We start from the raw sequence: 15,765 nt of genomic DNA, 5'->3' as shown, positions 1-15,765 counted from the left end.
TTTTGCACAATCTGCGTGTCCCTTTTGATGTATATGTTTTATAAAAATGTATTTTCTTGGAAAAAAGGGTTGTGTCTATGCTGAATCAGTACTCCATACTGGATTAATTTAGACAGGCCTTTTAAAAGAAGTCACATTGTTTTACATGTTTTTGATTAAATGGTCTGTAGAATCATAACATCCCATTTGCTGGACCCTAAAAATTTGTAATTAAGACCTTAACCAATATTTACTGGAGGTGACAAAGTTCAGGAATTAATGCTGGTGAATTTTTTCTTGAAAAGTCTAAACTAGACTGTTAATTGACATTTCAAGATGTGTGTGCAAATTCACTGAAAACAAATATCACATCAAAAGGCACTTTATGTCTACTCAGTGAGAAATATGAGGGTGACTAGTGTAAGTTGCTCATAATAGGTGGTGAGGTACTGGAATGGGTTGCCCAGGGAGGTTGTGAATGCTCCATCCCTGGCAGTGTTCAAGGCCAGGTTGGATGAAGCCTTGGGTGATATGGTTTAGTGTGAGGTGTCCCTGCCCATGGCAGGGGGGTTGGAACTGGATGATCTTAAGGTCCTTTCCAACCCTAACTATTCTGTGATTCTATAATACATCTGATAGAGTTAATGCACAAACAAGTTGAAAAACCATCAATACAAGACTCAAAAGAGTATTTTTTAAATTGTCAAAAGAAGAGTTAATACTTTGTTAGCTATGAGCGTAAATACAGAACATGAAGAAGCTGATTATCAGTAGTTTATGTACAAGGTCTTAAGTACTGAAAAAACACTTGTGTGTTGATCTGAATGTTAAAATACTAACTTGAGAAATAATTCATGAGTAACACTGCAAATAACTCTTATAGTCTGATTTTTCTAAATTTGTTTTCTGTTGTGATCTCAATTAATTATGTTCTTATTTGTTTCTGATGTGAACACACCATTCATAGTTTATTAACAAATCAAATTCACACAAGTAATTACTACACAATGAAGAAAGCAGTTGGCTTCGCTCAGTAGAGTTTTGTTATCATAGTGAATTTAAAGCATGAGGAGTTCTGAAATCTGGAGGTGTAGTTGTTTTGTCATATCTGCTTCTAAGTGATATCTGTTGAAAAATTCTGGTAAGCAGAGCTGAAAGAAGTGATTAAGCTTTTGCGGTTAGGGGAGACATGCGACAGTTTTTCCCCCAACTCAGGCACGTATCTGTACGCTAACATGCCATATGCCACCCAAATCCATGTTAATATTGTGCATTTTATGATTAATACATATCTTTTCTTGTCTTTCTTCTTCTGTGGTGTGGGTGTGAGTCTCCTATCTTCCAACTTGTATGGTAGCTTAAACTACATTTTGAGCACACTCGAAGCTGGCGCTCACTCACTCTCCCATCACTTGGCACCTAGCAGTGTAAGTAAGAGGCAGTGGGAGAATCTATCATTGCTTGTTCCACTGGTTTTACTGTTGCTAAGGAATACAGTCTCTGCCGCGCTTGAGGAATGGGCTGTTCCATGGTTTCATGAACTGGCACCTGAGATGTTATTCATCACCATGTGTTTCTTATCTCAACAAGTTCATTTGTGCTTCCAGCTCCATTTCCTGGAGAGATTGGTGGGTTTTTTTTGTAGAGTGTTTGCTGTTTTTATTTTGATGTGGCGGTTGTAATTTTTTCTCTTTGTGGTGTTTTTTTGTTTGTTTGTTTGCTTTTGTTTGTTTTGATTTTCTGTTTGCTTGTGGTTTTCTTTTTTACAATTAATATGTAGAAGACTACTGGTAAACTGTCATTCTTGAAGCTGACATGCATGGTGCTTGAAAAGAGCATCTGCTTTGGATTGCTGTATTGTCATTTACCCTCAAAGCAGAGCAGTCAAATGCTGCAGGAAGATCCATGGTAACCAGCAGTGCTTTTGTCCTTCTCCTTCTTCTGTTCCTGCCCCTGCGTGCACACACTAGCACACATACACATCCTGATTTGGCAAAGTGGAAAATATGGTGTGAAGTCTTTACATCCACTATAGGGTGAGGTCAGCAGATTTACATTTGAAGAACTGTAAATAATAGCTGTAAGTTGTCAGCTTGCTTTACCTGAAGTGGGAGCCACTCACATAAAGTCTTCTCACTGGCTTGTGGAAGAGTAGCAGCCAGATCATGATTTTTAACCACAGCCTAAGTAGAAGATGTTTTTCTTGGTTCTACTGGTCTACAGCACTGGACTGCATCTGCTCTCATATTTTCTCAAAGGCTTGAAATCCTAATACAGACTTGCTAGTATGCATTCTCACTACTGGTTTTGAAATAAATGTTATGCCTCCCTCCCGCACCAACACTTTCTACAGCTCTCAATTTTGTGCAGTTTTAGGTAACCAACAGAAAACCTATTTAGTTCTCTCATGCTGCATGACAAGTTCGTACCTAAAGATATAACAACAGTAATCTGTTGTCTCCCTTTGAGGCACTCTGAGTGTTGTACTTAAGAAAGACATTTGAAATCTACCAAGGTATTCAGACCACTGGCTAATTTTGAGAATGGTTTCCTTGGGCAGGGTCTCTGTCAATTTAATATTTCACCTGGTCAGCACATGCATATTTTTCCTTCCATTTGTTGCCTAAGAGATGCAAGAAAATTTTCTCTCATTCACACAATTTTTTATGATGACATAGTAAGAAATAAAATTGATGCAGAGCTGTAAAAATTACTTTTTTTTTTTTCACTTGACAATGTAGTGAAAGCCATGCTTGATGAAATGATTAAAATCATCCTGTTGGCATTTTACACCATTTCAACCTATTAGGATTGTGGGTGACAATCAGTACTTACTTAGCAAAGGGATGTCAAAAATCTGCTTAGTTCCCTGTGCAATGTTAAAGCAATTTAGTTCTGTTGGAATACATAGTGTAACAGAAAGGAGGCTGTCTCAAAGAGCTTGATATTTGCACAATTCTCTTGAGTGAGTGTAGGAAAAATCATGAAGATTTCTAAGGCAGGGAGGTGAAAAAACATTCTGTTAGTCTATCCAGCTACTAAAGTAATCTGGGAATTTTCTGCTATGATAATTCAGTAGACTTCATTTTAAGCCGCTTTTAGTAGGGTTTAGATAAGTCAAAAAAGTCAATTTACACTTGCACATATGTGCTTTGCGTGCAGGGTAGCAGTGCCTAGCAGAGGATTAGGTGCCAAACTAATAGCAACAATTGGAGAGATGCCAGATATAACCACAGTGTAAAGGTATCTGGACAAACGGCAGAGGGTTTGGTGGTCTGGAACTTCTTCATGGTGCATCAGTGAGGTTTCTGTAGAGTTTGGTAATACACAACCATTGGGAATTACTAGTTCAGTGAGACATGTCTGTAGGAGTTCATGTTGGGATTTCATTATGAAGGAGAATAGCATGCACAGAGACAAAAAAAAAAAAATCTGTTTTTTATGACCTTGGGTGGCAAGCAGGCAAGGAATTGAAGAACAAATGGGTTTGTTGTGTGTTACAAGCATATACATTTAGCAAACTAAAATAAGGTAACTAAGGAAGACACTTGGGGTGACTTAATCAGGCTGAGATGGACAAGCTAGCAGGTCTTAGCTTCTAGTATGGATTGTTTGCAGTTTCCAGACTTGCTTTTAAACCTCTGGGAGGTTAATCAGGGGCTGACTTCAGGTTTGATCTATGCACTCTGTGGGCATTTCGCCTGCTTACAGCACAGCTCTATTTCACTTTTGTTACACATGTCCTATTTTTTCTGAAGCATAAGGAGGGGAACCCCCAAGGATTGATACATCAAGGTGAGTAATACCCTGCTCTTGGCAACCTTAATTAAGATTCTCTGTAGGTGCTCCAAAGGGAAAGAGTATTGGTCATTCTGCTTGCAGAAATCCCATACTATGCTGTTGAATGTAAGTGTGGAGGATTTATTTGTCAGTCTGCTAGCCTGTCTTGGTGTTGCAAAAGAACAGCTCTTTGCTAACTGGGTTGTAATTTGCAGCATGAAGGCAATATTTTTCTTGCATATCTTTAAAGCCAGAAAAATTTAGTGTCCACATGTGAATGTGACAGGACCACTAGTCAGACAGATCTACCATTCTGTGCTTCTGAAGTGATTCCTAATCTCTACTAATTAGTTTCCTGGAATATAAAAACCAACTAGCTAAAAGTAAGCCTTTAAATAAGGAAAACTTAAGTTGGACAAGTTACCAAAGAAAAAGCTTGAAGAAATACCTGCAAAAACCCTGCCTGCAGGGTTCATGAAGTTTGAATCTTTTAAAATATATCTCCATTCCAAAATCTCCCTGTATATCCAGGGCTGATCCTTTTTCTTTCCTTTGCCTCTGAGGCTTATGAGTTTGCTACTTGTTGCAGACTCAGGTCTGTGTTAGTCTGCTGGTTCCTTTTTGGAGTCTCTCTACCACTGTCTGCTTTCCTGCCCTGTTTTGCACACATGAAGTGCTGTGTGTGTGGCAAATGGGTGGTACACCATTTTTGCACAGTGCTGTCATTCACAGCGGCACAATTTGTCATGGTGAGTTTGAACCAGGAGTACATTCAGCATCTCAAATTTTTACTGTTCAAAAAAGTTCCTCTTTTCTAAGGTGTTTACAGAAGTGGGAAGTTCTTTGGATCCTGTAGTTCTCCTGTGAATAATGGAGTTTATTGTGACAATATTCAGTGCATGAAATAGGGTGGCCAATGGGGTCAGGAGAAAGTTTGAGTGCTGTAGGCACTACATGCACATTCCACCTACTGCAGAAATCCAGTGTCAGGCATAACTAAGGCAAGGCAGAGATACTTGGATGTTGAGGGTTTTCGGTACCTCCTGACTGCGAAGAACTGTAACTACTCACACCCTGAATGTCATGCCACCTGGGCAGTGGTTAAACTGAAACTGTGTTCTCTCCATACTGTTGCATTATTGGGTATAAAGGGGGGGAAGGAAATATGATGTTTACCTGTGCTGTTATTCACTCTTACCTGTTTCCAGCCTGAGACTTCTATAAAATGGTTATATGTTACCTTAAGCCAAATTAAAATATACCATGAATTCATTTGGCTTTTGTGGGCTAACTTAAATTGTAGCTTACTCAAATGATCACATGTTATTCCTCCTTAGGTAAATAAGCTTAGCAGAGTTTTATTCAATATAGACGAAGTTCAGCTTCACAATAAGAATTTAATTAAAAATCATAGACATGACGAAGACCTTTGGGTCAAGAAATTTCTCTTTACTATTATTAATTCATTAAGCTCCTTTTAATCTCTTAATTTATCAGAACCCTAATGTTCTTCTGATCTGTGTCTGTACTTCCAAATTTTTTGCTGGGGAATTAAAATTTAAAAAGATTTATAAACAATATGGCTTCAGAAAAGCCATGGTGGGTGCACCTTATACTTGACCCTCTTCACTAAGAGGAGTTTCCTCTCAAGAGTTTTTAATCTGTTTTTCAAAAAATACCACATGTTTTCTGGTGTTTTATTAAAATCCAGATAGATTCTCAAGACAGCTACAAACATCCTATGATAGCTTAAGAGCTGTTCACTCACCACCCCTCCCTTTCCACCCTTCTCCAGGCAGGATGGGGAAGAGATTTGAAAGAATATAAAACCCACAGGTTAAGATAAGAACAGTTTAATAGCTGAAGTACAATATAATACTGATGCTGATACTACTACTAAAGGGAATAACAAAGAGAGACAGAAACTGAAGGCAGAAAAGGAGAAAAAAACCCAATAAACACAAGTGATGTACAAAACAATTTCTCACCATCAGCTGACTGATGCCCAGCCTGACCTGAGCAGTGACTGGGCCTTCCAGGTAACTCCCCCCAGTTTATATACTGGGCATGATATGCTGAGTTACGGAAAATACCCTTTTGGCTAGTTTGGGTCAGGTGTCCTGTCTCTGCTTCCTCCTGGCTTCTTGTGCCCCTCCTCAGTTGCAGAGCATGAGACTGAAAAGTCCTTGATCAGGGTAAGTGCTACTTGACACAGTGATGATTCAGTTGTTGTCAGCATTATTCTCAGGCTAAAGCCAAAACACAACGCTGCATAGAATCATAGAATAGTTAGGGTTGGAAAGGAACTTAAGATCATCTAGTTCCAACCCCCCTGCCATGGGCAGGGACACCTCACACTAAACCATATCACCCAAGGCTTCATCATCAACTACTAGGAAGAAAAATAACTATCCCAGTCAAAACCAGGGCAATATCTACCCCTTATTCCACATCATTCACATCCTGCCAGGTCCTACACTTCCCACCGTCACCTTTCCTGTCTTTTATCATGGAAGATTCCTTTTTCTTTTCTTTAAACCTTTATAAAACTAGAGTCTTTTTCAGGAGTAAGCAGGTAATAGGAAAGAAAGAATTCATACACCAGACTTCCCTGACAACTGATGCTTGCTGATTGCTGAGGGCCAAGCAATTTTTCAAAATATCATTGCACTCCTATCTTGGTTTCAATTGCAGCTTATTACTGGAGAGTGGGATGCCAGGTATACTCTGATGTATATTGCTGTTACTTCAAATGTTTCACACTGCTACACTTCCATTTTCTTCCATCTACAAAAGCTTCCTGATTTGTGTTTATAGATTTTGATTCTCTCCCTCTATAGTCTCTTATTTTAGTCCCAATTTCTGTTTGCTGCAAAGAGCACAGCTGCTGTTAAAAGTAGTTTCACATTTTCAGTATGCAACTATTTTCAGTGTGCTGCTAAGAAGCAAGCCAACAGTTCAGAGATGTTGACCCTTCCCTGCAGGAAGTGACATTTCCTTCTCCAAAAATGACCTGGGTAAAGCCCCAGTCCTCCTAGTAAGTACATAGCCAATACCAGGCATGAGAAAAAGAGCACACTGGAAAAATATCAACTTCTTAAAGATAGTTTCAGAAAATCTATTTTACTAAACATAGAATGACGTTCTTCTGTATTAAGTTTTGATTTATTATTTTTGATTGTTCATGCTGAAAGTCATATCTTTTGCAGTGTTCATACGCCAGATCTGGAAAAACCAGATACCATGTTTAAATGATGCATCTTTCCGCTTTTGTGACATCTTCCCTATATTCTAAAAAGTGCAGGGAATAGAATGAGAGTGAATTTAATGGAAACAGTCCAACAGAGTGTGATTATGAAAACATAGGCTATTTATGGTAGTGTAAGAATAAATGGTAATGAATGAAGAGAAGAAAAGAAGAGGGAAGTACAAAATCGAACTGATATTAGTGACTGTGTTGAGCCTGCCAAAATTATCTTCCTTAGAGCTTCATTTTGTACTTGAGTTGCAACTGGCAAATGTCTTGTAAAACCACTACAGCACAGGTCTTTAACTATGAGATGCAACAAAATAGTAAGTAGTTCTCAACAAGAAATTTAAGTGATAATGATCTTGGGACTCCAGTGCCTGAAACAATTAGCAACTTTGGGGTTGCCTAAATGCAAGCCCACAACTGATTTCCTTGGGGAATTTTAAAAAGCCTTTTGATGGAAATAAAGAACAGAGATATTTTCCTCATGTGTTGCGTAATTAAAACTAATTTTTTGTTTTGTTAGAAATCATTGTAAAGTTGAAATTCTTTGGCAGAAAAATTGGAAAACCTGGAGAAACCTGAGCCAGCTTATATTATCAATAGCAGGACATGTTATCTATTTTCTAAGCATCTTTGAATATATTTCCCTACACTGTACCTCTGGACTTTTATGTTTTCCCAGAATTCCATTTATTTCCATGAAAGGTGTTAACCATGGAGCAGTATAGATTATGTAGGGAGGAAGAAGCAGAAGTAAGCAAGGCATTGGTCTCCCTGTTAATGCTCAATCTACTAAAATATTTGATAAGTGCTTTTTCCTTATTTATGGCATAAAACTGAATGTCCACATACAGCTTTAAGGCTACTATGAAAACTGCTATTTCAGGATGACATTGTATGTGTGAACATTCATTCATTTTAACCAATGCTGTTGACTGGAAAACATCTATAAAACTGTCTTGTGTAGTAGTACTGGATTGTTGCAGAACTGAACGAGTTAAATAAAATTATCTGTATGTTGTGGGTGAGGAAATAATTGTGTGGATGTTACAAAATGTCCTCTGGCCCAGGAATATTTCAGTCAACACTGATTAGATTCTGGTTAATGATGGGTCCAGCTGCAGAATAATCCAGCAGAACTCAGTAACTTATGCTGTGGGATCTGACTAATTGCTTATATTGCACAATAGGATCTCTCTGAGGCTCAAATGTTAGTTTTCCATTAGCAATTCAGAATGAGATGTTAATGTTTTGAGTTCATGTTCACCTTCCTAAAGACATCCTAGCTAGTGTTACCTGAAATACAAATTTCATTGCTGTGCAGCCCTGGAGCAACTCCTGCATCTGATCAGTGGTACAGCCAGAAAAAAACGTGTAGTACACCCTACCTAAAATTACTCAGGTGTGGGGTCCTGTCTGGGCTGCAGGTGAACATCTGCTCCACTGTGGTCCTCCATGAGCTTCAGGAGCACAGCCTACCTCACTATGGCCTGCAGGGGAGTCTCTGCTCTGGCACCAAGAGCACCTCATCCTATTTCAATGTCCTTAGTGTCCACAGGGCTGTTCCTCTTTATGGTAAGACACCAACTTCCAAACTGAATACAAGTTTACTGTGAAAAGAGGAAGTCAAATTGATCTTTGCTTTTACTGCATATTTATTCCTGGTGGAAACTTAGGCAGAGTCAGTTTTGATTACACAGGATTTATCCATTTGCTACACTCCAATTCCATTTCATATTGGAGTTCTTAAATTAGAATTGTCTAGTGTAAATGTTATATATACTCGAAGAAATAGTAACAAGACAGAAATATAAGTCATATAAATCGAAAAAGAATAAATGGGGGAAAAATGTAGAAAGTATATATACTCCTGTTATAAGCAGAGTCTGGAAACAAGCTGAGACTTCATGAGGTGTTTAGACAGTCTGTGAGGAAGTGAGGTGACAGGAGAGTGAGTAGTCACCCCTGCTGTGGAGTCAGTGACTTAAGAAGTAAGTGACACCTGAGGCAGAATACAGGCTGTTAAATGGGATGCCAAGCACAAGTGCCTTAGTGGTAGCACTCTGTCAACTATTCCCTGTACAGCAGGCAGGATCAGATAAACAGGTTGCTAGGTAAAGTCTCCAAGCATGTCAAGCGTTGTCGAGGTGAGAGGTTTAATTTACTGGGAAATATTTCACTGAATTAAGTCCTCCTCTGTAGTGTCCAATCCTTCTAAACCAAAATGAAATCTCATTGCTAGTGGTTAAAATTCAAGGATGATAGAGAAATGTATACAGAAGAGCCCATAGTTAGGAATAAGTTAACTTTAGTTTAAAGGTATGGAAGTTTGGTGTAGCATTTGGAGGGAGTCATATTTGTTAGTGTTTTTCAAATGCATAACACAGGAATTCCTACACTGTTTCAGACCAGACTTAGGGCAAATAGTCAGTGTTATCCTGGAACAGTAGACTGTTGGGACAGGGCAAGTTTTTAATCCACCTTCCCCAGAACACTGTCTGAGCCACCATTAATCTTGGATTCAGGGGTATCCTGAGTTTTGACTTGGTTTTGATCTATGAACTAGTCCAATTTCTTTTCATACATTTGTGAACTTTTTAACATTCGTAACATCCCCTAGTAAGATGTTTCACACCTACTTTTTGTAGTGTAAAGAAATTTAGAACAAATCAAAGGAAGTGTTTTGTCTTTCAGTGGATAACTGATACCACAAATGTTGTGGTTGTCAAAATGGTGGTTCCAACAGCAGCTGTACAAGCTCATGAAAAGAAAATCTAGTTACAACAATAAAAAACAAACAAACAAAAGTAAAAATTGATGGCTTTGAAAGTACCTACGCTGCAGGTACTTGGAAACAGAGAGGATACCTGAGGGGAAGCATGCCTTGCCTGTAAAACCAGGTAGAGGATGTTAACCTGATTGACTATTATTGTAGCTTAGAGCAATTGTCCGTATGTTCTTCACCAAATTGTCTGAATTGCTTGATGACTTTAAAGAAGTGAATGAAAATAAACAATAATAATTAAAAAAAATTGATGTTCTTTTGTCTCCTTTCAAGCTGATAATCCAATGTAGAGTTAGTCCTAAAGCAAGATTTTGCAGAGGATAGGAATAAGGCTTTGTGCTTATGTTCTCCCTGCTCAAGTAAGTCTCATCAATACATTTATGAGCACTTGCTTCTCTTTCTGATGATATTCAGTGCAGAGTGATGCTGAAAGCTTGAAGTTTGAGATTTCATTATGCAGATGACAGGTGTTGGTGATTCCCTGTCATTATAAATGTTCTCTGACTTCAGTAGTCAGTAGCTCAATAGATAGCAAAATTGTTCCTTAGGTTTACATTTACTCAGATAAGTTGTGCCCGGATATAGCTAACTGAGAAACAGCTGAGCATAGCTTTCCAACAGCTGGATATCTTACTATAATCATGCACCTTACCAGTGCATCCGTTCCCAATAGTTCTCATTGCTATGTGAATCTAACAAGATCAGTTAAGTTACAAGTATCTGCTCTTCTGCTAGTCCTGTAATTACTCAAATGTGTCAGTGTTATAGGAATCAGCAAAGCTTTATCTATGAGACCCATAGGAATTTCCATTCTGTGCACTAGGGATGTGCACTGTTATGGCCATGAGGGGATTGAGTACACATCCTGGTATCTCTGCCACAGTAAGCCAGAAAGCCTTTCTGGCAGACAGAAGCCCTCATGAGTCAGTTCTGCTGCTTTTTCTGACTTCAGTGATATGTGTCCTTCACATGGGACATCCTTTCCAATGCAGAGGGCCTTTAGATACAGTGGAGAAGGTCTCACTTATGTATTCAGCTGATGCACTGCTCTCTGCAGAAAGGTCTCTTGTCCTTGTGCACCCCTTATGATTCAGGCAGTACTTCCTCCCTGTGTATCCACATCCTTGGTATAGGATAATAGGTTTTTTATTTGTCCTTCTGAAGAGGATTCAGGGGTGTTAGGAGTTCAGTCCCCAAGCTCATTAGGTTCCTCTCCTATGTAGCAGCTCATTTGGCTATATTTTTTAGTTAAAATAAGTGGTTCAGTTTCCTTGGAAATGAAAGGTATGCTTTCATCAGGTGCCACCTGTGATATTAATGTCTGTCATGGTGAGAGCTAGGACCTTTCACAGACCTTTGCTTGGTCATTTGCTGATATTTCTCCTTGTGAACTGTTCATACAATCTGTATCAAGTCAGTGTGTGAAGCAATGCATTTAATGTAATTATTTCTTTAATATGTATGTTTGCTACTTATATGTGGCATATTACCAGCTTTTGGCTGAGACTAAGCACAACAATTAGTATGTTTGGGGTGAGTAGTTTTAAGCCCCTTCCTCTTAAGAAAATTATAGCATGTACCAAATCACATGTATCTGAAATTCCAGTTATGCTAAAACTAAATTTCTCCAGTGAAAGGTATTGAAGCCATTCTCAGCATTGCAATGTGCAGTCAAGATCAGCAGCACAGCATGGCTGTCTGTGTTTATTATATGAGTTGAAAGTGAGCTGGCTGCAGTTCAGCTCAGTAAAATAGAGATGTTGACGACAATTAGGTGAGAGAAAAACTAGCTAACAAAAGCAGTGTTGGCTCCTTCCGGTGATATTGTTTGAGTTTGCCTTTTTATGATGGATTCTTTCTCCTTCATTGCCCTTAATTGTGCTCCAGTTAATAAGCCAGTCAGCTTCTTGTCATCCACATGTGGCCAGGACTTTCTACTTTCTAATCTGTGCTTTTTAATGTGGATTTTTGTTCTTATGCAGTCTTTTGTTGCACTGTAATTAGACTGCTGCATAGCATTGTTTGTGGACCTAGTTGTAGTCACTTCTTGACAGTTCGGGAATTAATTTGGTGGGAATTTCAGTGGTGTGTGCTTGTTGCCTTTCATCAATTTTGCCTTCTTTTAAGATTAAATATGTAGCATTTAGCAGTAGATCATGAGCAGCAATGGTGGCCTTCTGGGATCTCTGAAAAAGTAAAGTTGGTAAAAGGGCTTCTTAAAAGCTCACTAAGGATATGTTTCTCAGACTACAGGCAGGAAGAAACCTTTGCTAACTGCTTGTCTGTCTGGCTTGTTATGGTTATTATTTCTATCTGAATGTTTATTTTTTAATGCTTGTGACAAACTGTTCTGTTGCTTGCAGGGAAGAATGTTATAAGCACTGCATGTTGTGAAAGGTGATGTTAAACAAATGTGAAAGTCTGCTTTCTCCCATCTTTCTCATTTTTGCTTTTGTTTCTGTGCCATTGTGACTAGCCACAGTATTGAGTTCTCTTTCTTTTGTCTCTGACATATTTTTGACCACTTTAGGAGTTCTGCTCAAGGAGCAGATTGAGTCCTATAATTATTTGTGGTGGTCTAAAAGGGAGAGAGCTGAGCATAGTCAGGAAGAAAGTACAAACATGAACACATGGTAGGCTTTTAACTGAATTCCACTGAAGAGAAGCCCATGTGTTATTCTGTGTTCTTTAGATTGATCAGTGATGTATCTCAGTGGTGTGAATCTATCACTTTAGGAGAGATATATAAAGCTTTCAGCACACCTTCCCAAGAGACTCGCTGTGTGATTGAGGATTGTTGCTATGCAAGTGTCTTCATAAGTATAAATAAATACATAGGAAAGATAAAACTTATCATAATAGCAGTTCTGGACCTCCCAGTGAATTGACTTACTGGGATCTGTAACTGCATAAGTTTGCTACAGCAAGAAACAATCTGTAGGCAGATAGTAGTTAAAAATGCATCAGTCTTTTGTGATGTAATGGTGAATTTTAGTATGAATTTTTACTTCTGATAATAGACCATATGTCTTTATTGTTTATTGTAGAACACACAATTTTATTTCTCCATCAGTTTTATGTATGTAGCTCTTCAGGGGTTCAAGCTTCCGGCTTTTATTTTGCGATCAGCATCTCCCTTATTTCATGTATGATTTGCATTCTTAAACTGTTAGTGATGTATTTAAAATACATGGCATAAAATTGGCTAATTGTCAGTTAAGTTCAGATACTTAAAGCTCTTTTGTCCTTAGCTGCTTATAAAAGTAAAGAAGTATTTGAGTATTCTAGTGGCTCTTGAACAAACTGCTCTTTAGCTAGGGGGTGAAGAAGTAAGAATAGAGGTGGTGCTTATTGCAATAATCACAATCTTAATTCTTTCATAATGTGAGTTTGCCACCAGTCTGTCAAATTGACAAGGGACCCTCCGCCATACCAAATGTTTTGAGGGGTTTTAATTAATTAATTTATTAATTTAACCTATAATAAAAAGGAAAATGTGCTATATTATGCAATTTAAAAAAGTCTATGTAGTAAGAATCCATACCGTTTGAGTATGTGGGAGTAACAATTCTATTCTTGCAGATAGAATGCAAATCGAATAATTTTTCTTTTAGCATATTAATTCAGTAAGGAGATTAATATAAGCATGCAAACTTCTTAGTAAAAGTCTTTATTCTCTCCACAGAATGCTATACAATCACTACTTTGATGCCAATAGTAAATGAACTGTTTTATTGAATTATCATAATGAAATATTGTAGCCCGATGTGTGATCCTTCTTATAAAGGCAGTACACGAGGAAGACTCTGTAGGGAAGGTAAAATTTTGTTTCAAAAAGAGAGCTAGAGAAGTGGCTTCTAGTGGAGCAGTGGCAGCTACCATGATAGCCTCTTGGCAATTCTAGCTTCCAGTATGGTTTGGAATCAGATTCTTAACTTCAAGTACATAATTCATGAATGCTCTTCTGCAAGCTCAGGAGTTAAGTCGTGACTACATAAGTTGTTATGAATGATTGATACTACTTTAATCAAGGATTGATAAATCTTTTGCAATGTTGATTGGCATCACCCTTTGCATCTTAGTTTTCAGTTCTGATCTCAATTTGTGGCAAAATTCTTTACATCTGAAATAATGATCTAACTAATTACCAGAGAAACCCAGAACACATCTGGTTAGAAGAGACCTCGGGTTATTTGATATCTCTTCTGCTCAGAGAAGTGCAAGCTATGACAACATAACAATTAGCTTTAACACTTTAAAAGAATATTTTCTTGATGCTTCTTGAAGACTTTGTGTTGTCCTTCTAAATGGGAGGCTCTCTACTATATAACATTGCACAGAATACTGAGGTTAGACCTTTAGGGTAGGTTACTTAGGAGTCTTCATTAGAGACTGAACTTTACAGAGACCATCGGTATTGCCAAACTTTCCTCCAACTGTGTATGTCCTGCTGACATCTGGTGTTAGATTCCAAATTTTGCTTTGGGAAATTTTAACTATGAATGTAAAAAAGGGTTTCAGTCAACAGTTTTTTGTTGTGGGTTTGGTTTTTTTTTTTGTGTGTGCATGGGGTTTTTTTGGTTTGTTTTGTTTTGGAGGGTAGGAGACTTATTTTTGTCAAATGGTGGAATTCAAATTCAGATGTTGGAACTTTGCCTTGGAAGGAAAACATAAGGGGTTTTCAATGAATAAGGAGGGATTTTTCCTGTTCTTTTATTACAACACATGAAAGGTCCAATTTTTCATGTTTGGATCTTAGATGTTGCACACTGTACAAATTTTACATCAGTGTAACCCCATGATGTTTTTGCCCTGCCCAATAGCAGTTAAGTATATTATCTGTAGTGTTGAATATTGTCTTTTTATTTTCTTTTCCAGTGTGACAATGCAAAAGGACTCAAAGCCTTCTATGATGCAATAAAATATGGACCTAATCATCTGATGGTTTTTGGTGGTGTATGTGCAACAGTTACATCTATCATTGCTGAGTCTCTAAAGGGATGGAATTTGGTTCAGGTAAGGAATAGAATTTATTCAAATGCTGACTATCTTGTATCTCTGTATCTCTTTTTAAAATTTAGAAACTTAGTATTTGATGCTTTTCAAGGCTAACTTTTTGTGTAATTAGCATATCAGTTTTGAAGGTCAATGATGTGTAAAGAACAGTTACTTCTACATAGAACTAGGTTTTAAGGCCTGATATTAGGCTCCAAATGTTTGAGAGTATGCAGCAGCCATCATGTCTCAATAGATTAATTAAATACAATTAATTTAATGTATCTCAAAAAGCAACCTAAATGAAATGAAGTTCAGTCATGGTAGGTGAGCAAAGCTAGGACTTAACCAAAGTTAGTGGAAACAACTCATCAAGTCTTAAATTACAATACACTAGGGTCTTTACTTGGTCCCTTCTCAGTCATAATGCGGTAATTCCTATTGACTTTGAAAGTGTTGGAAGTGAATAAATTCTAAGTAGCAACTGGGTATGTATCTCAGTACTTGACTCACAAAACACATTTATTCCCAGCTGTTCTTTTTGACTTTCTCAAAGGTCAAGTTTGTGGAAAAGTTCCCTCTAGTGAGGAATCAGAATTTATTAATACTAATCTATAAAATGCAGATTATAATGGTATGATTTACTTCATTTCTTCCATCATCTAGCTGCTGATGATCTTTGGATTGATGGCTGTTCATGCAAGGTAGCCAGACAGTTTTGTTTTTCAGGTGTGGTAATGCCCTGATATTCTCCTCAATATTAAAATGTCCAAAGAAAAATTTGTATCATTTTTATTGAAATAAACATTCTGTAGCAAAATAGTGTAACAATTACCTGAGGTTTCAGTTACAAGCAGGATTCTCTTTTCCACCTGGAATACTCTCTGAGATCAGTGCAGAATGAACAAATGAGGCATAATTAAGTTTGTGAAGAAGATGATGAACAGAGTACAAATGGGAAAATCTTGGGAGG

General features: G+C 37.8%; 1 protein-coding gene across 1 annotated transcript in view; it reads left to right on the top strand.

The window, feature by feature from the left end:
- GABBR2 (gamma-aminobutyric acid type B receptor subunit 2) overlaps positions 1 to 15,765 on the top strand; it is a 446,922-nt gene that overhangs the window by 80,787 nt on the left and 350,370 nt on the right. The window contains exon 2 of the mRNA XM_034064922.1: positions 14,676 to 14,813. Within this exon, the coding sequence (XP_033920813.1) occupies positions 14,676 to 14,813 (138 nt within the window). The remainder of the gene's footprint in view (positions 1 to 14,675; positions 14,814 to 15,765) is intronic.

Source organism: Melopsittacus undulatus, chromosome 1, assembly GCF_012275295.1.
Source record: "Melopsittacus undulatus isolate bMelUnd1 chromosome 1, bMelUnd1.mat.Z, whole genome shotgun sequence".
Taxonomy (NCBI): Eukaryota; Metazoa; Chordata; class Aves; order Psittaciformes; family Psittaculidae; genus Melopsittacus; species Melopsittacus undulatus.
The sequence above is the reverse complement of the archived record's forward strand: the minus strand, read 5'-3'. Positions and strand labels throughout refer to the sequence as shown.